The following is a 20517-nucleotide window of genomic DNA, read 5'->3' on the forward strand; positions in this document are numbered from 1 at the left end:
GGTTGCAAAGCAAAAATCCAGGCGGGCACTGAAGTTGGCCCACTCAGCAGTTGGCGTGGGGATTGTATTCCTCATTACGAACATCGCACGACTGGTGCTTTTCCATGACAAGAACTGAAGATAAACTGTGCATCGGTCATATTTGTAATGCACCACACTCATGCACACACATGCATACTCATGACACATTGCTTTTCAGCCTAACCTACCCCTCAGGGTTTTTGTGGGGATTCAATGGGAGGCCTGGGACAGAGGCACCGGAATGGGGTGCAAGATGCCTTGGACTCCAATGCTGCGCCACAGTGGGAAACAAGACAAGGTGCAAATGCCATAAACTCTGCACTCCCCTCATTAAAAGCTTCCAGTGTAGAATAAACCAAACTTCTTAAAGATGCTACAGTCTCTGCTGCATCTTGATTCTCAACCATGGCTCAGCGTCTGGAACCCCTGATATCTTGCTACCGCCCAGCAGAGCGGGGGGACGGGGGGGAGACAAACCCTTTGTAGCTATATAAGCAGCCCTCGAAGATGCATTTTTTTTAAAAAAAATAAAATTATTGAATTTTCTGTTTTACATTTTAGAATATTCATTTTTACATCCTTAAGATAGCAATGGCTTCCCTTCTTCTCTTTCCGTGGTTCCTTTTACATATCATAAATCCCTGCATATTTTACAGAAACTATACCATTCAGTATTCCATTATTATGTACATCATAACTTATTTACACAGCTGAATTTATCTTAGTGCTGCCAGCATTTTCAGCTGTGCACAATTATTTCCCATATATTCAATAAACGTTTTCCAATCTTCTCTAAACGTATGTTCTTCTTGTTCTCTTATTCTATACGTTAAGTCTGCAAGCTGCGCATATTCTGTCAACCAAAGTTGCCACTCTTCTTTGGTTGGGACCTCACTCGTTTTCCATTTGGGGGCTAACAAAACATGGGCCGCAGTAGTGGCATACATGCAATACATGTTTATTCACTCCTATGAATTCCTAATTCTGCACCAGTGTCAAATTGACCCATACTTTGCTTTCCTTTTAATATATCTCAGTGCCGTCCTCCTTCTGCTGCCAGCAAGGCTGTAAGTCCAGCATTGGTAGAGTATCTTGACAAAAGCTGTTCTCTGGCAGCAGCCAGCTCCCAGCAAGGGAAGATTTGCTTGCCTCGATAACAGGCTGAATGAGTTCCAGCTGCTCAGCTTGAAGCCATCATTTCGGCAGCAATCGTGCTGCAGGGAAAGGACCTTGGGGCCGAGGTCTTGGAGAGTGGGGGAGGCAGTTCCAAATGACCACCAAGATGCATTATATTTTTTAAAAAAATTAATTTTTATTAACTGGCCAATCACATCAAATCAAATCACATCACATAAATTCCAAATTACAAAGCCAAATTTTTAAATTTTGTTGGGGGAACCCATACTTCAAGATCCAAAGGGGGATTCAAATCCAGTGGCGTAGCATGGGGGTGCAGGGGGGCCGGCCGCACCGGGCACAACATCTGGGGGGGCGCGCTCGCCGCCTCCGGAGTCGCCGAAGAGCCTCGGGCGCAGGCTGTAGCAGAGCCCCATGTCTCACGGAACCGACGAGCTGTGCGCGCGTCCGGGCTGAAGGCGTCCGGCAGGCAGCGGCTCTCAGTGCTCGCCACGGTCCCCGCGCATCAGGGCCGCGGAGGGCGCGCCAGGCGGCCCCTCCTCACAGCCCCGCCGCTGCTGCTGCAGCTGCTGGGCCATGTTGCATTTTCCTCGCCTCTCTGCCCTCCTCCTCCGGGCAAGCGGCGTCGTTTTGGCGGCAGCGCCAGTGGCAACTCGACTCAGATCACCTGACACGGACCCGCTGCCGCCGCCGTGGCTACCTTACCGTAAATACCCCAGCCCAGGCAGCAGCAAGAAGAAGCTGGCAGCGGCGGCAGGTTAGGGGTTAGGGGGCGCAAATTACTTGCCTTGCCCCGGGTTAGGGGGCGCAAATTACTTGCCTTGCCCCGGGTGCTGACAACCCACGCTACGCCGCTGTTCAAATCATCTTCTTATTACTGCATTAATGTCCAAATCAGTCCCAATCAGTCCAAACAGAATTCATAGTTCTATCCAGTCTTATCTTGGTGTTTCCACATCATATCTTGTTCATATAATTTCTCTTTTTCCTTTACGATCTCTTCTGTTAGTCTCCTTAAGCCGATAAGCAAATATAATAATCCTGTGTGAATTTCCCGTTCTTCCAATCTAAGTCCAGATAGTTTCCATATATCATCTCCTTCGTAGATAACATCGCTCTTTCCATCATAAATTAGGCAGTTGTCACTCTTAAGTCCCACTGAGGAGTTAATCCGCGATATGTAAACAGCTCTGTTTCTCTCTTTCTCCTCCCAGACTCAAGAGCTCCGACAGTGCCTCCCAAAATGGCAACGGCATTTTTAACTGCGTCATTCCAAAACTCTTAACTTTCCAGCTTCGTCTTGGAACATTGCTTTGGTTCGAAAATTTATCTCCACACAACCTTAAATCCACAGCTTAAGTCCTTAAAACGACATTTCTGACTCATTAGGGGAGGGGATTCTTGTTTAATCACATAGAGAAAGAAAGGAAGGTTTTCCCCCCCTCCCCCCTCAGTCATTTGCCGTACCGTATCTTGACGTATCTTCTCATATTTTATTCTTGTCTTGTTTTATCAGAGATCTCTTCTGTCAGCAGTCTTTACTCCCCCTCTTTCCTTGAAGTATGTGCAATTTATCTCATCCAAATTGTTTCTTTTGAAGATTCTTGCAACTAGTGGCATGGATCAGAGACAGCATCGAGGAGTGCCGGAATCCCACAGGAGGGCTTTGTGCCTAGTGCCCCCATCCCCACAAATTCGGGGGTGGTATAGGGCACAGCAGGCAAGGGCCGTCCCCCCCACAATCCTGGAGGGGTTAAGGAGGCTAATTACCCCCATCATAGCCTCCAAATTACCTCGTGTGGGTCGGAGAGATGTTATTGTCAGCCATCTTCCAATGCGCCCCCTAGTGGCCCCCACCAAGATGCATTATATTGTGGGAATTTGCTTGCAGAAATGTGTGCATTAGTCCAAACAGAATACAGAACTATGTTTCTTGGGAAAAATTCACAGTAAAGTATGGGTGAAATTTCATGAGGATTTAAAAAAAATAAATTAAATTGTTGCAGAAATGCGGAGAACTGAATTTATGACTGGAAAAATACAGAACCTGAAGAACCAAAATTGACAATTTGCCCGTTCCTGGCCAGCATTCATGCCAATTCCATCCAGGCCCTAGGTGCTTGAGCACCCACAAAATTCCCCATGAAGGGACTAGGCACCCACAAATTTTGGCACCAGGGCTATGCACCCACGGTTGCGGGGCCAAGTTGGCACTCCTGCTGGCCAGGACAGAAGCTATCCCTTATTGTGACAAAGAAGATGCTGCCTGGGTTTCTTCCAGGGGGCAGAGCCTTCCACTGAACACCTCAAGCATTTGATAAATACCAGTTTATTTTTGTTTATTTTTCCATAGTTTTTATTAAATTTTCTGTTTTACATTTTAGAATATTCATTTTTACATCCTTAAAGTATCAATGGCTTCCCTTCTTCTCTTTCCATAGTTCATTTTGCATAACATAAATCCCTGCATATTTTATGTAATCTAAACCACTGAGTATTCCATTATTACGGTACATCCATCAAAACTTATTTACACTGCTGAATTTATCTTAATGCTGCCCACATTTTCAAATATACACCATTTCCCCCCATAAACATTTTCCAATCTTCTTTAAACATACGTTCTTCTTGTTCTCTTATTCTGTATGTTAACATATGTTCTATATGTTAACATATAGAATAAGGTAAATACCAGTTTAGCTCCAGAGATTTCCTCCCATTCACCATGAGTTGTGGCAGGGCTATCCTTTGTCCCCCATTGCTTTGTGCATCAAGCTGTTTGCTGCAAGTGTTGCTAGGAAGACAAGAACAAAGGTGATGCTGGCAAGGGCAGCAAGCCATAAAAACCAGTTTGCTAATGGTACCACATTATGCATTACGGGACCAGTTATCCTCTTTATCAGTTTTGCAAGGGCCTTATTACGCAGCTTCTGGGTTCCAAGTAAATCACATAAAATGAGAGATTCTGCCAGTCACTATTTCATTCCCTGGCTCAGGAGCCTCTTAAATCTAAATAATGCAAAGGGGTGAAATGGCATATGGAAGCACATGGGAGTCTGCATTGTTTCAAATAGCCCCTGTCTCCTGGAAAACAATCTCATTAAGCTAATTGGCTTCATTAAGACAGAGCTGAAACAGTGTAGGTAACTGAATATAATGTGGCATGCAGATATGTTCCCTTAAAATGGTTGCATGGCCAGGGTTCCTGCTTTATTTTCTATCTCTACCAGTGAATCAGCAAAACCTTTGGATAATTTCATAGGGAATCCTAAGATATGGTTAACAGATGTCCCCATTTCCCGGAGACAGTCCCCAGATTTACAAATCTGTCCCCTGACAAAATCCGTCCCCGGAATGTACCTGGATTTCATTTAATGTCCCCGGATTTATAGTTTAAGTGTTGTAGATTTTTTAGTAGGGAATGAATGTTGTGTGGTTGGTTCAACAGCACAAGACACATCATATGGGGACTTCTGGTGAGGCAAAATGGCGGGCGCCATGGCATTGAGCAGCTCCTGAAGCCAGCCAGAGCCAACTGCGCCACCAGACTGGCTCCGGGCTGTTGAGAATGCCACCACCACTGCCAAGGGGGAACCAGGGATGCCCGGCGCATCAACTGGGGGAACTGCTGGTGCGCACACACACCCGCAACTCAAATTGAGCCGGGAGCGAGAGCGCCCAGCCACCCAGCCAACTGCCCAGCGGCGCTCCAGGGCCAGGAAAACCCTGGAGCTGACGGAGGGAGAAGGAGGAGAGGAGAAGGAGAAGGAAGAGAGAAAAAGTTAAAAATAGTTAAAAATAAAGTTAAAAATAACTTTTTTTCTCTCTTTTTTAAAAAAAAGTGTCCCCGGATTCTTTGAAAAAAATCTGGTAACCTTATCCTAAGAGAACTTGAATCATTTCAGGTATGCTTCAAACGGTGCTGGATTACCCAATAAACAGATTAAACACACACTCAGGGCACCAGCAAAATAAGGGCAACCCCATTTTGGGTGGGAAGAATTTGACATTTGTTATTTCAGAAGAAGTAGTCATCATTTTCTGATGTTGATGATTAAGAACTGTACATCAGAACACTCTTTTCCTCACCTAGGGGAAAAAAACTCCTCAGAGAGCAACCATGTGGCCAATTTGATTCACTTTCCGTACTCTGTATAGAATCAGACATGTTTCATCGGATGACTTCAATGAACTTATCCAGAATTTGAAAATCAGAAAACTGAGGCAAAAGAAGCTATTTTAATTGTAGCATACATGTAAGTTCTGTGTCATTTCAAATAAAGCTTTTTTATTTTAGTGTTTAGTTTTTATTTTGGATTACCTATCTGCAGGGGGCACTATAATCTCTTCAGTGCTGAGAAGCTCTCAAGGTCTTAATCCAGCTCTGGCTTCAAAATGCAGCATCTCGGGAATGTTTAAACCGTTCCTCATCTCCAGTTGCACAGCAAAGCAGCCCAGCCCTAAGACAGCTTGTTTATGTCTTACTTTAACCATCATATTAAACTAAATACAGGCCTTTGGAAGCAATAAATCCTGCAGGCTACATGCTGGAGGGAGCCATTTCGATGGGCTATAAACACAGCCGCACAGTAACACAAACAATCTTTATTTACATTCCTACCTACTCTTCGACGATAGATGGCAGAAAACCTCAGCACCGTTTGCGTGATCCAGCAAGACTCTTTTTATGCGCTAACTTTTTGGTTTTTTTAAAGCAAGGGAGATCTGATCAGAGAAAAGACCGTAACCCAGTGACAGAGCCTCTGCTTACATGCAGAAGAGCCCAGGTTTTTTTAAAAGGTTTTTATTAGCAATTTCAACATAACAACATATCAAAACATATCATATTCATTATTTTTTCTACTTTGCCCCCCCCAAACCCTCCTTCTCCCCCAGAGACTTCCCTCAGCTCCTCTCTCTGATTTCTCAACCCATATTATTCTCTGCATGTTATAAAATTATACAGATCCTCACATTATCTACCATGTTATCGATCAATAAATTTGTGTATGTTTATTCAAAACCTGCCAAGGAGTCCAATTCATTTTGTTGTCTTTTTAAGTAATTTGTGAAAAGTTCCCGTTCTTCTTTAAACTCACAGTTGTCCTTATCTGGCAGTTTGTATGTCAGTTTGGCCAGTTCTGCATAGTTCATCAATTTCTCTTGCCACTGTTCTTTTGTCGGGGTTTCCTCATTCTTCCATCCTTGTGCTATCAAGACTCTTGCCACTGTTGTTGCATACATAAATTCTTTGTTTCAGAAGACTCCAGGTTTAATCCCCAGAATCTTCAGGTAAGGCTGGGACAGAACCCTGCCTGAAACCTTAGAGAGTCACTGCCAATCAGTGTAGACAATACTGAGATAGGTGGATCAATGGTCATACTAGGAATAAGTCATCTACTGCCACCTAGTGAGGGTCTCCCTGCATTCTGCCCTACCAGTTCCACTGGACAGCAGCCAGCAATGGTTGTATGGGGGGGGGCTTTTCACAGGACTTTTCTCTTGATCCTGTAGCCCGAGACCTCCATGTTCAATCCAAAAGTCACGATTGCGGGGAGATAAAGGGGGAAGTGCAACTAGGAACGGACTGCTGGTTAATGACCCTGAATATAATGTCACCGAATTTGTGGAAAACAAGTTTCATTATAGCTATGATAAGAAGTTCCCTATTGCATCACAACTATTGCATCAGACAGCTGTCCAGCACAAGGCTTTCTTCCCAGAAGTGTTGCTCAGAAGCTTCTGGGACAGGGAAGGGGAATTTTTGTCCCTTGGCTTGTTGTTGGACTCTGACTCTCCTCATCTCTGATAAGAGGTGGAATTCAACACCACCTGGAGGACCACCAGAGATTTCCCATCCCTTCTTCTAGAAGGTGACAAGCAGGGCATAAAGACAAATCCCATCCCTCACTGTCGCCACCACTGCAATTGGTCTTCTAAGATATTGTGCCCCTAAGCATGGAGGTTCCTTGTTGCCATTACTGCTAATTTATATCTGCATGCATTGATTTATAATTCCTTTGCCCAGTTCTTCAGCCAAAAACAGCTCCCAGAGCAGCTCACAGGTAAATTTCATAAAAGCCAAACAAAGCAATCTCAGCTCTCAGGCTTACGATCTAAAAGGCACAAAAGGAAAAGCAATGGGGAGGGAGGAGGGAAACTCAGCATTAGTTCTCGAAAGCTCTCCAGGTGTCCTTTTATTTATATACTGCAATCTCTGGGTGGTTCACGACAACAAAACGTAAAGCAATACCTGGCTAGTCAGGAAAAAAAGAAAAAAGCTTCAAGCAGCCACATAGACCTGTCAACATAAAATAACAAAAGTATCCAAGGGAAAACTGAAATCAAAAGTGAGAATGCCTGAAACTTTGCTGGAAGAAGGTCCCACAGCATAGGGCCAGCAGCCCCAAATCTCCGACTTCTGGTTTAACAATTGATCCCTTTCGCGGGGGAAACAGAGCTGTCCCAAGACATTTTGGCACCTGAGGCAAACTGCAAAAAACGGGAGGAAGGGGGAATGAAGATCTGCACCAGGAACAAGGGAGGGAATCAAATCAACAATGAGAAGGGTTGGGGTGAAGGAACAAAGGCCTGGGAGGATCCCAGCAGGAGCTCCTATTTGCCAAGAGGCTGATGTGGAGGCAACATTGGGGAGGGACTGCTGAGGAGGCAGCAAGTCCAGACCGACCCTGTCAGGGGGAATTGTAGGAGCCGTGTCCCTCTGCCCCCCCAAAAAAATATATTTCAGGGGGCCACCCCCTCCCAAAGTTGAAGGGAATTCCCATTCAAATGGTGGGTGGGTGCCATATTTTATTCAAGTTGGCATCCCTGCTGAGAATTGTAGCTGTGGGAGGGGAGAATCAGTCTCCAAAGAACTCTCAATGCGCTTAATAAACTGGGGGGGGGGGGCTTTGGGAGAAACCAATGCCTGTTTAAAGTGGTAAAATAGTGCTTTACATGTACAGTGTGACCGTGACCCAAGTTTCTCATTTCTCCAAACTTAAGTTCAGTTCTCCATATTTCTGCAGCAATTAGTAGTTTCTTTTTTCCAAAACCTGTGTGTGTGTGTGTGTGTGTGTGTGTGTGTGTGTGTATGTGTGAAATCGAGAAAGAGATAGCCACACCGGCAGCATATTTCTTCTTTCTCGTATCCAAAAATGCTCCGCCCTCACCAGTCCTGGAAGGATCCTTTTAAAAAGTCCCATATGCTCAGAGACTTTGCACCTGTTCATTGGGGGATATAGGAAGCCCAGAGCACTTGTTCTTTAGATGTCCCTTTTATGAAGAGGCATGTAGTGAGACCATTGATCCCCTGCTGGTGAGGCTCACTGACCTCCCAGAAAAGCAAAAATTTGACCTTTTCCTGTTAGGCAAAGATCATAAGACAACCAGGATGGTTGCCAGATTCTGTGTACAGATCTGCAGGCGCAGACCATCCCCTGACTCAAACTAGTTCGTTAAGAAAATCCCCAAACTCGGTTCCATGGGTGACTCTGGGTCATCTCTCCGCAGTAGCTTATCTTAAAGTTTTAAGCTTATCACATTTATAAATTTTAAATTTATTGTTGTACATTGTTTTAAATATTTGTTTTCCTTCTGGGATTGTACCCCCAAGTGTGTTTGATAAGCTCGTCTCCGACCGTAATAAATTTTCTATCTACCTACCTATCTATCTATCTATCTATCTGTATATATACCAGCATTTCAGTGTTAATTTCTCTCAATAAACACATTTTGACTAATGCACATATTTCTGCAAGCAATTTTCCCCAACGTATAATGCAGTTTTGTATATCATTTTCACTGAAACATGCGTTTTTAGGCACCTCTCACCCTAATATATGGATATTGTTTGGTTGGAGAAATGCTTTGCAAAATCTGGAGAAGTGTATATTGGTTTGAGAAGTACAGTTTAGGTAGTTCTGCATTAAAATGCAGAGAAAAAAATTATTTATCCTCCATTCCTAGGGAAGGATAAGGGGATATGAAATGCTCTCTGGCGTTTCTACATTCGGTATCAATCGGCTGGGGTTATTCATTATCTAATTCCTCATTCCAAACACCCACACATTTTGCAGGGTGGGAGGGAGGACCACGGTGCCCAGTTGTTTTGTCCAAGGGCAGAGCTTTGCACACAGCTCCCCTAAAGCAAGAGAGCCAAGCAGATCAGCCTAGGTTATAGAGCAAGGACTCTTCTGAAAGAATATTCAGAGCAGTGGGTCTGGTACCACGACAGGAGGAGGGGAAAGGGGAGGGGAAAGGGCTGGAGGTGCAACCGACCGAGGAGAGACGGGGACTGCAGGTCACACAGCAGACAACCCAAGAAGCAGGGATACCGAGAGAAAAGGAAGAGAGACTTCACCAGCAGAACAGCAAGCCAGTGGAGAACGGAGGAGAGCAGGACCTGCACCATGAGTGACATCAAATATGAGAGGATGAACGAAAATGCTCTGCATGTGGATAATCCACCGCCCTACTCTGAAAAGAACGAGGAGCCTGGTCCTTCTGCTGGGATGGCACCCACTACCGGCAGCAGAGGAACTCCCGCTATGCCGCACCAGTACACCCCTTACTATGGTCCAGCCAGCATAGCACAAACTTCGCAAACCATCGTCATCAGTTCCGTGCAGCCCAGCCGTGAACCGGATTACCTGGCCTACTCCATCTTCACCATGCTCTGCTGTTGCCTCCCCTTGGGTGTTGCTGCCCTTGCATACTCAATACAGGTGAGTGGGAGCCGAGTGAGTGTTTGAGAGAGGGCTGGGGGGACCTTAAAGGGCAGGGTCAGCTGCCTGTGCTGACATCTAAGGCCCCATCTGCACTAGACACTTAAAACAGTATCATACCACTTTAAACAGTCGTGGCTTCCCCCTCCCCCAAAGAATCCTGGGGACTGTAACTTCTTAAGGGTGCTATTTTTCTAGAAAAAGAGGCGCTGGAACTCACCACAAATGTCTCCCTTGTTCTCTTATGAAGGCAATGGCACCCACCTGAGAGGTGCCAGAATTCGGTTCTGGTGAGATCCAGCTGGGGGGGGGAAACCCTGGTGCTGAGAGTTGTTAAGAGTCCCCTAGTTAGAGCTAAAACAGGGCCTTAGCTACAGGGGAGCCAGCCGGGTATTTTGCCCTGTGTGAACCCTCGAGGGGAAAGCCACCGCTCAGTTTTCATCTGAGACAATCTAGGTTACTCAGAGGGGAACTGGGTGGGGGCTTCCCCCTTGAGGGTTTACACAGGGCAAAATACCCAGCTAGCTCCCCTGTAGCTAAGGGCTCTGAGACAATCTAGGCCAGGCATAGGCAAACTCAGCCCTACAGATGTTTTGGGACTACAATTCCCATCATCCCTGACTACTGGTCCTGTTAGCTAGGGATGATAGGAGTTGTAGTCCCAAAACATCTGGAGGGCCAAGTTTGCCTATGCCTGATCTAGGCTGAGGACACCGTACCATCACCTGTGTTGAAGCAAAATGCTGTTGCCAGTATAGCTGGATTCCATACACTGAAATACGATGGTGCCGTCTGGCCCACAGGCAGCAAAATGTCTAGGCCTAGCCCTGGTAGCTGAGACAATATGTTGCAGCAAAACAAAGAGAGAAGCTCGTGGAAGCTTAAAGGCAAGCCCATTTATGGTGGCAACTGTTTTTATGGAACAGAGCCCCCCTCTGTGTTTTATCTGAGCTGTGGCATGCCACCCATGAATCCATAACAGCCTAAGAAAAGCCTGCTGGGTCAGGCCAGTGGCCCTTCTAGTCCAGAATCCTGTTCTCACTGTGGCCAACCAGATGCGCACTAGAAGCTTGCAAGCAGGACAAGAGCACAGCAGCCCTCTCCCCAGTTGGAATTTCCAGCAACAGTTAGTGACTATGGCTGGTTATTGTGGCTAGTAGCCACTATTAAGTCTTAACCACCTTAAAATCCTCTTTTAAAGCCATCCAAGCCATCACTAGGGATGCAGGTGGCGCTAGGGACTCAGGTGGCGCTGTGGGTAAAACCTCAGTGCCTAGGACTTGCCGATCGTATGGTCGGCGGTTCGAATCCCCGCGGCAGGGTGAGCTCCCGTCGTTCGGTCCCAGCTCCTGCCTACCTAGCAGTTCGAAAGCACCCCTAAGTGCAAGTAGATAAATAGGTACCGCTTTATAGTGGGAAGGTAAACGGCGTTTCCATGCGCTGCGCTGGTGCTGGCTCACCAGAGCAGCTTCGTCACACTGGCCACGTGGCCCGGAAGTGTCTTCGGACAGCGCTGGCTCCCGGCCTCTTAAGCAAGATGAGCACGAAACCCCAGAGTCGGTCACGACTGGCCCGTACGGGCAGGGGTACCTTTACCTTTACCTAAGCCATCACTCCCTCTTGAGGGAGTGAATTCCATAGCTGGAACTATTTGCTGTGTGCAGCACTGTTCTGAATGTTTCTTTTGTCTGGGTTTTGCTGATTCGGTAAGTTACTGCATCTGGGAGTGCGGATAAATCAGAAAACATTGCATTTTGACAAGAGGCAATGTTTACCATGACAGTACTGCATGTTACCACTGGACCAGATGATCATCTGGAACCTCCTGTCAAGCAGCAAGGAGAATCGAACCTCCGCCTTGTATCTTTGGTTCGGGAGATGGTTCTTCACTTGCCATGATGTTACAGTGGTCAGTTATGTCCCTGCAGACTAGGGCAAGTTACCACTTTGTACATGGGTGTCTGATTTCGCACTATGCCACACACATTCGGGAAGAGATAAGGGGTCAGTGTGCTCCTCCCCTGATCCAGTTTGTTCTCTTTCTCCCCAGACCCAAAACGCCAACCAAAATGGAAACTACATAAGTGCTCGAAGAAACTCCAGGGTGGCACTCATATTGGCTCACACGGCACTCGGAGTGGGTCTTGGGTGCCTGATTATATACATCATCTTCTGGATGAATATTTCTCACCAGATAATCGAAGTGCCAACCATCAGCCCTTGAGGATACACAACGTTCATATGCTAAAAGTCATTCCCTGCCCAAGATGCCCAAGTCTGAGAAGTCCTCCTAAATTGACGTCATGCTCTTTGAATCGTTCTGTAAAGTGGTATGTTCTGAGCTGACTCCCATACCCTTGTTCTAACTAGGGATAGATTTACAATGCCAAGCGATGAACATCATGTGTGAGCCAGCTCTGTGATACCCAAAGATCTCAAACTCCTTCCAGGAGTATCTCTCCCCTCTCTCATTCTCCCACCCAGAGTTATTTCGATTTCGAGAGTCTTCTGGTCTTGTCCTGTTCCTCTTCACTGCTGACCATTCTTCCAACATTTCACAGATAATAATTGGGACATGCACGTAACACAACAGTTGTCAGAGCACAAATTTCTACCCCAGCCCTATCCTTGACACCCATCCCATTCCCCATTGTCCTACTTCTTTGGCCTTATTTGTAAAAAATTTCATAGACACCGTTGATGGAATCTTATAAACGCCATCTCCAACTCCTCGAAAGATTCCATCAACGGTGTCTCCGAAAAATTGTACACATCACTTGGGAAGACAAACGAACTAATATCAGTGTACTGGAAGAAGCAAAGATCACCAGTGTTGAAGCAATGATTCTTCAACATCAACTTCGTTGGACTGGTCATGTTGTGTGGATGCCTGATGATCGTCTTCCAAAGCAACTACTCTATTCCAAACTTAAAAATGGAAAGCGTAATGCTGGTGGTCAACAAAAGAGGTTTAAGGACTCTCTCAAGGCAAATCTTTAAAAATGTAGTATGAACACCGACAACTGGGAAACACTGGCCTGCAAGCGCTCCAGTTGGGGAACAGCCTTTACCAAAGGCTTTGAAGACACTTGAACTCAGAATGCAAGGGAGAAATGTGCTAAGAGGAAGGCATGCTTGGCAAATCCACACCGTGATCAGCTCCCACCGGAAACCAATGTCCCCACTGTGGAAGGATGTGTGGATCCAGAATTGGCCTGCACAGTCACCTACGGACTGATTGTTAAAACCGTGTTTATGTAAGACAATCTTACTCGACTACGAGTGATCGCCAAAGAAGAAGAAGAAGAAGATCCTGCGATAACTTATCCCATGTGTTTTTAATGCAAAGAAGGCACTTGTGAGATGCTTAGAGAGCTATCTGAGGCAAAATAAATAAAATATACAATGAGATCACCATGATTCTGTGTTGTGCGATGTTTTCACAAAACTGCTATTGGTTCCACATAGAGAAAGGACAGTGGGATAAATGATAAATGTTCATTATCTGTCACATGCAGCTCTTTCTCCATTCTGCTGCAGTTCACCTTCTGCCCCAAAGTGTGTTATTCTAGGGTTGTTATATTTTGAAGAGCAAAAAAGAGGACAGCCTGAGCCGGGAAAAGAGGTGTGTGGGTGCACCTCTTTCCTCAGCTTGGACTGTCAGCAGCCATGGTATGCAGAGCGTCCATGTGCCTCTTTCACCAGCTCGGGCTGGCAGCAGCAATAGCATGCAAGAGCAGCCTGAGCCCAAGCCGCCCCAGCCCAAGCCACTGCCGAAAACAAAAAAAAATCCCGGACATTTCCTTTAAAATGTACAAATCCACCCTGATGGGCATGTTGACCCCCAAAAGAGGACATGTCTGTGTTTTCCCAGACGTATGGCAGCCCTAGTTATTCATCTTACTGTCGAGGGGGGGTTCCATCAATCTCACATGGCAGCAGTTTTGGTGCTCTTCTGCAATGAACCCACTTCCCCCAATAATCAGACTTTTTGCAATACAGGAAGAAATGAGGCAATGCACTGCAAGGTCACCTAACCTTTCGCTGTACAAATAAAAGCATGCACCATATAAATGTTCCATTAGCAGCTGATGACATCAATGTTCCCCTGCAATTGTTGTGCAAATATATCAGGGTGAATGGTGCAATAAACAGGTCATCTAGAAGCAGCAGTGGCCAAGGGTCACAGGAGGTCAAATACCCAAAATACCCATTGCGCTCTGCTTCAGTCTCTGTCTCCAGTGTCCCAGAGCCTCCTGATCGGCATGGAAGGGGTTGGGGGGGGGGGTTAAGCACCGAAAAGAGATCTTTTCACCATTTGTGTTGATTATAACCCATCAGAATGGAAAGAGGTGAGTTAGGATTGGCTCCTAGGGTCACTCTGGAGAAGGTGTGTGGGAAGAAACATTTAAGGGACACTGAAAATACAAGGTGCTTCCATTTCAAGAGAACAGTGTGCAAGTTTTGTTCCATGCAGTGGAGCCTCCAGGAAGACACAACTTAAGTGGCTCTGAAAGAAGATATTGGAACTTTCCAAATCATCTGCCCATGCACACGCACAGGAAATAAGACCCCTAACTGAAAGGCAACACGTGGAGATCTGCATTGATCATGGCGATGCAACCCTAATTATTATTATTGTAGAAGTCTTAGAAGGGGCATGGCTGGGAGGGGAGGCTACAATGAAAGGACCCTCCACTTACAAACTTGCCACTACTCTTCTGCCAGGAATCAACTTTTATCTCTATCTAAAAATGCAATCTGGCCTTCATTTTCTGAAACCTAGGCAATAATAATAATAATAATAATAATAATAATAATAATAATAATAATAATTTATTTATACCCCAACCATCTGACTGGGTTTCCCCAGCCACTCTGGGTGGCTTCCAACATAATATTAAAATACAATAGTCCATCAAACATTAAAAGCTTCCCTAAACAGGGCTGCCTTCAGATGTCTTCTAAAAGTCTGGTAGTTGTTTTTCTCTTTGACATCTGGTGGGAGGGCGTTCCACAGGGTGGGTGCCACTACCGAGAAGGCCCTGTGCCTGGTTCCCTGTAACTTGGCTTCTCACAGGGCACTGAATGGGGGTGGAGATGCTCCTTCCATTCAGAGCAGGAATAATGGCGGGCGGGGAGGGAGAGGTCTCTCACTTTCATGTATTTCCTAGCCATTCAGACCACCCATCAAAAGCGATCCTATGGGTGGTTTTACCTTCACTCTGGATGAACTGGTGCTGGGGGTGGGGAAAAGAGAGATCAGCTTTCAAAACGTTGCAAAAAGTGAGGAGGGACAGTTGGAGGGATGAGTGAGCCGCTTGCACGGCTGTGATCTGAATTGAGATCGTGCAACACGCCAATCTCCCTGGGCTGCTGTGCGCGTGCTTGTGCGTTCTTCTTGTTGTTGTTGTTTAGTCGTTTAGTCGTGTCCGACTCTTCGTGACCCCATGGACCAGAGCACGCCAGGCGTTCTTCTTACACGAATGTAAAGATGCGCAATGCGCCCATTTCCACATGCGTTGCAAACCGATCTGTCTCCAGCTTCTGTGAGCCTCTCCTCCAGTTGGCTGCTCACTCTCTCTCTCCCCCCCCCCCAACATCCCCACCGCTCCCAAGTGTGGGGTGGTAGGAGAAAAGGCTAGGAAAGAGTGGAAGTTTCGGTGCCTTTCTCTGCTTTCTCCCTCCGTCCCCCTCGCCCGCTCCTGCTGCGCTTTTGCGCCAAACGGTAAAGGCCAGCGGGGCAGTCATTTATGCAGCTAACCTAGGGATATCCCCAGTTCTCCTCCGCAACCCTAAATGCCCACTCTGTTTCTCCCCATCCTCGCCCTGCCTTCCCCAGCTTCTCTTCCTGGGCTCCAGCGACAGGAAGCCACGGGGCCGCACAAGCCCCGCATCCATGGCTTCCTCTCTCTCGCGCTCACGCACCCCGACGTGGCGCCGGCAGGAGCTGGGAACGCAGCAGCGGGTGCCGTCCGTTCAGACTCCAGCTCTGCAAAAACGACGCGTAAAAGGAAGGGCGGTGGCGGACACGGGTAACATGGGGGCCCTGTGCGACGCCAACACTGGACTTCGCCACCCCCCAAAGGCCTTTCCAAACTTTAGGAAGGAGGCGCAAGCTTCTGACAGGGTCCTAAAGTCTCCCTTACCCGGATTTCAAAAGGCTCCCCCCTGGCTCAGCGCCCAGTTCGTGTCGCACAGCCTTAAACCCGTTCTTACTAAAGGTTTATCCACACTCTGGAAAACTGGTTGTTTCAAGCTCAATCGGAGCAAATCGCAAAGCATGGAAAATCCGAACTGACCGAGTGCTAAAGTATGGGTTTTTGCTGGGGTGGGGGGGGTGGGAACCACACTTCAATGTGAAGATTTGAAAAGAGCTAGGAAAAAGTTAAGTGCGGATAAGCCCTAAGAGCAGGGGTCAGCAAACTTTTTCAGCAGGGGGCCAGTCCACTGTCCCTCAGACCTTGTGGGGGACCAGAGCATATTTTTTGAGGGGAAATTTCTATGCCCCACAAATAACCCAGAGATGCATTTTAAATAAAAGGGCACATTCTACTCATGTAAAAACACGCTGATTCCAGGACTGTCCGCCGGCCAGATTTAGAAGGCGATTGGGCCGTATCCAGCCCCCGGGCCTTAGTTTGCCTACCCATGCCTAAGAGCATGGGCTACAGGAGCAGCTGCCACGGCTACAGCCCCTCCAACAGTCCCAGTTCCAGCACCGGGCGCTGCAGACAGCTTCCCTGTGCTGGGGGTCCTTGCTTTGGTTTTTGTACCATACTGATCTGAGAATGTCTATGGTAGAAAATGAGATCTGAGTTGGCACTGAGTTGGGATAATGTTTTCTGATCTAAGAAGCGGGATGAGTGATTACTTAATAAACAGCTGCTGTCATCTTAATTTCCCCCGTAAACTTTGCGCAAACAAATCAGGATGGGTGGCCAATAAGCGAGTCAGCTGGAAGCAACATTTATCTCTTTCTCAAAAGGCAATCTGTCCTTTGTTTGCTGAAACCTGGGCTACAACGTGTTCCCGGTCAGGAGTACTTGGAGATAAGATTGGTGGACAGAGAGAGGCATCCCTATTTCATGCATTTCCTAGCCATTCGAAAAACTACTCACTGGGAGTGACCAGCCGGTCTCCAAAACAAAAGGAAGGTTTTTGGCAATTCTGCCAGGACTACTAAAGCAATTTCCAGCACCAGACCTGGTTCCAACAACCAATTTTTGCCTCAGTTTCTGACTTTGCGATAACATAAAATATGGAAGCATGTGCCCATTTGCAGCTTTGAAATGGTGTGTGTGTATGCATGTCCATTCAGTCACACAGAAAATATGAGGAAAGTGAAGGCCACACTCAGTATTAATCTGACTGCTTTGGGTTACAAATTTCCTCATTCCTAGCCTTTCATACTTCTGGGCTGGAAGACCTGGTGGAGCTGCTGTTATATTCTTCCACAGCCAGAGCCCAGACTAGGGGTCACTTGAGCACAGAAACCGGCAATGTAAAGCCAGCTCCCAGACAAAAAAAAAGACCGAAGTTTGCAGAAAGAGGAAGAGGGGAGGGGGAGAAGGGCTGGAGGGGGCGGCCGAGGGGAGGAAGCATAAAGCACCAGCAGCTAATCACAGACAGCTGAGGAGGAGCAGAGCGAAAGACTTTAGAGGCTGCGTTCAGGGAACACCAAAAAGGAAAAGGAGAGCAGGTCGTTCACCATGAGCAACTACGAGAGGCTGAAAGAGGAACCCATCACTCAGGATCCACCTCCTTACTCTGACAAAGACTCCCATGAAGACCCTGAGCCAGCTAAATCTCTTTCTGGATCAGAACCCCGTCGCATGGGCTGGCCCTCTAACCCTGTGCCATCCCAGTACCAACATTATGTTGCAGCTGGTGCAGGATCCCACCAGTTTCCGATTCTTCAACCTCCGCAGGCCACCGTCATCATTTGTGGTCCACCTGCCAAGGAGCCTGATTACCTGGCCTACTCTATCTGTACCATGCTTTGCTGCTGCCTCCCCCTGGGCATTGCTGCCTTAGTTTACTCTATAAAGGTGAGCTCCTCCCTCTTTTTCTTTGGGCTGGGGGAGATTTAGTGCTATAATAACAGGCAGTCCAATAGGCCCCATGACCTTTTCTGGTGGCCCCTGTAGCAGAGGCCTGTAGAAGGCTACAGGGTGGCTTGTGTTGTAGCTGAAATTCAGGGGGGCAGGTGAGCCTAAGGCGTCTGGATTTCAAGGTTTGGGGGCCCTTTCTCCACCCCAATAATTCAAGCCACTGTGTTGTCTACAGGGACAGGGAGAAATGGCAGAACACAAAGTGGGTGGTGGTTTCAAAGAGAACAGGATAAGGGGATCGCTCAGATGTTGCTTTTGCTCAGTCAAGGCAAAACTCAGGCAGGGTGAGGTCTAGAGAGGGGACTGAATCATGTCTGTGTGCAGGAGGGTTCCAGCTGGCTGGAGGGGCTCAAGCTAAGATCTGCAACTCTGAATCTCCTACGCTTCAGCAGGAAATAAAATAAGCCTCAGCACAGCTGCCTCTGCCAGCGCTGAAAGTTTTTGTTTTGTTTAAGGGGGCCCAGTCCTCTGCATTGGTCTCTTGTTGCTATGGTGGAGCAGAGGATTCCCTGCTTGTAGTGGGTCCTCCAAGTCTAAGTATGACATTGTCACAGCCTCTGACCAATGAGGAGTCAGACACTGGCCCCACAGGCACTTTGGGTAGCAATGTTTCTGGGGTGTCTCCTGCGTAGCCTTCCTCCTTTCGTTCCGGAGTCCTGCACCTCACCATTTAAAGAGGGCTTGACTCCTGTTCCCCGGCATGTGCAGGATGACTCTCAGGCAGCCAACATCCAGAGAGGCAGCTGGGTTATCCTGTTGCAGCGAAACAGGAAAGAGTCTCTGATGACCACTTTAAAGTTGCATGGATTCTTTGGGGCGTTTGTTTTCACAAACTAGGCCTGGTCTGAGCTGCTGGGCAGCTTTCTGAGTTAGGGGTGGGTGGCCTGTTTCATGGTGGCCCAGGTCCTACTTGGATGGTCATTTCTAGAAGGTGATGCTCAGGGAGTGCTCTTCGACCCCCTGGACCCTTCAGTGTGGGGTTCCTCTGGGTTTGATTTTATCCCCTCTGCTGTTTAACAGCGACATAAAACCACTGAGTGGGGTTATCTGGAGTTTTGGAGTACAGTGGTACCTTGGTTGTCGAACTTAATCCATTCTGGGAGTCCCTTTGACTCCCAGAACCATTCAAAAACCAAGGTGCAGCTTCCAATTGGCTGCAAGAGCTTCCTGCACTCAATTGAAAGCCACAGAAGCCACGTCAGAAGTTCGCCTTCCAAAAAACGTTCACAAACCAGAACACTTACTTCCAGGTTTGAGGCATTTGGGAGCCGATTTGTTCAGGAGCCAAGCCGTTCGACAACCAAGGTATCACTGTACCTTGCTGGTGATGCACAGGTCTACTTCTCCTTTACATCTGCCATCAGTTCTCACTCTCTTTCTCCACAGACCCAAGAAGGCAACTTTAATGGAGATGTGATAGCTGCCAAGCGAAACTCCAGGATGGCTCGTATCTTGAACCACACAGCCCTCGGAGTGGGCTGCTTCTGCTTCGTTATGTATATCATCATAATGGCAACTTTGTATTGGCAACTGCAAAACCAGCACCCACTTGACTGAGGATTCACTGCAGAGCCTCCACATTTCGAAAGACCTCCTCACCGTTGCACTACTGAGAAGAAGGCCTGGCTGGACGCTGTGCTTTATGAATCATTCCATAGCAGGAAGTGCTAAAGGACTGAGTCACACGTACAGGCTCATCGCATGATTTCTGTTTACAGTGGTACCTCGGGTTACAATATGCTTCAGGTTACAGACTCCGCTAACCCAGAAATATTACCTCGGATTAAGAACTTTGCTTCAGGATGAGAACAGAAATTGTGCTCCGGCAGCACAGCGGCAGTGGGAGGCCCCATTAACTAAAGTGGTGCTTCAGGTTAAGAACAGTTTCAGGTTAAGAACGGACCTCCGGAACAAATTAAGTTCTTAACCCGAGGTACCACTGTATTTTACTTGATGGCCAAAAATGGGATGTGTGAAATTCAAAGCATTGTCCCAAAGGTGTCATCAAGTGCTCTTGGAAGTTCTACCTGGGGGGGTGGGGAATGTAATATCCTATACTCTGCCATATATTCCTATACACATTATAATTTTTAAAAACGGGGATGGGGTTTATAAGAGATTCTGAAAAACACAATGTTATCAAGCAGGATCTGGTGACAATATGCATACTCCATTTACAATTATAGATCAGAGATGGACAAATACAGACATAATATAAAGACAAAATAAACATTCTGTATGTGAATGTCTGGAAGTGAGTGGCTAGAACTGTTTATTACGTAGGCGTAATGGTTAAACAAGGCAAGGTTACAAAACATGAACCTTAATCTACCAAAGCAAAGTAATTAAAATATTCAAATGCTCTACACTACTTCTTCTTCTTTTGACATGTTCAGGGAAGTTTTTAAATGTGTGACATTTTAATATATTTTTAATCTTTGTTGGAAGCTGCCCAGAGTGGCTGGGGAGACCCAGCCAGATGGGCGGGGTACAAATAATAAATTACTATTGCATCTTTA

General features: G+C 46.8%; 1 protein-coding gene across 1 annotated transcript; it reads left to right on the forward strand.

Annotated features, from left to right (window-relative positions):
• Positions 1–17482: 17482 nt before the first annotated feature.
• On the forward strand, positions 17483–20517 carry LOC128418522 (transmembrane protein 91-like). Its single transcript, XM_053398245.1, has 2 exons — positions 17483–17935; positions 19385–20517. Exons 1-2 carry the CDS (start codon positions 17597–17599, stop codon positions 19553–19555), a joined length of 510 nt encoding a protein of 169 aa, XP_053254220.1. The 5' UTR covers positions 17483–17596; the 3' UTR covers positions 19556–20517.

This window comes from Podarcis raffonei, chromosome 8 (assembly GCF_027172205.1).
Source record: "Podarcis raffonei isolate rPodRaf1 chromosome 8, rPodRaf1.pri, whole genome shotgun sequence".
NCBI classification, from domain to species: Eukaryota; Metazoa; Chordata; class Lepidosauria; order Squamata; family Lacertidae; genus Podarcis; species Podarcis raffonei.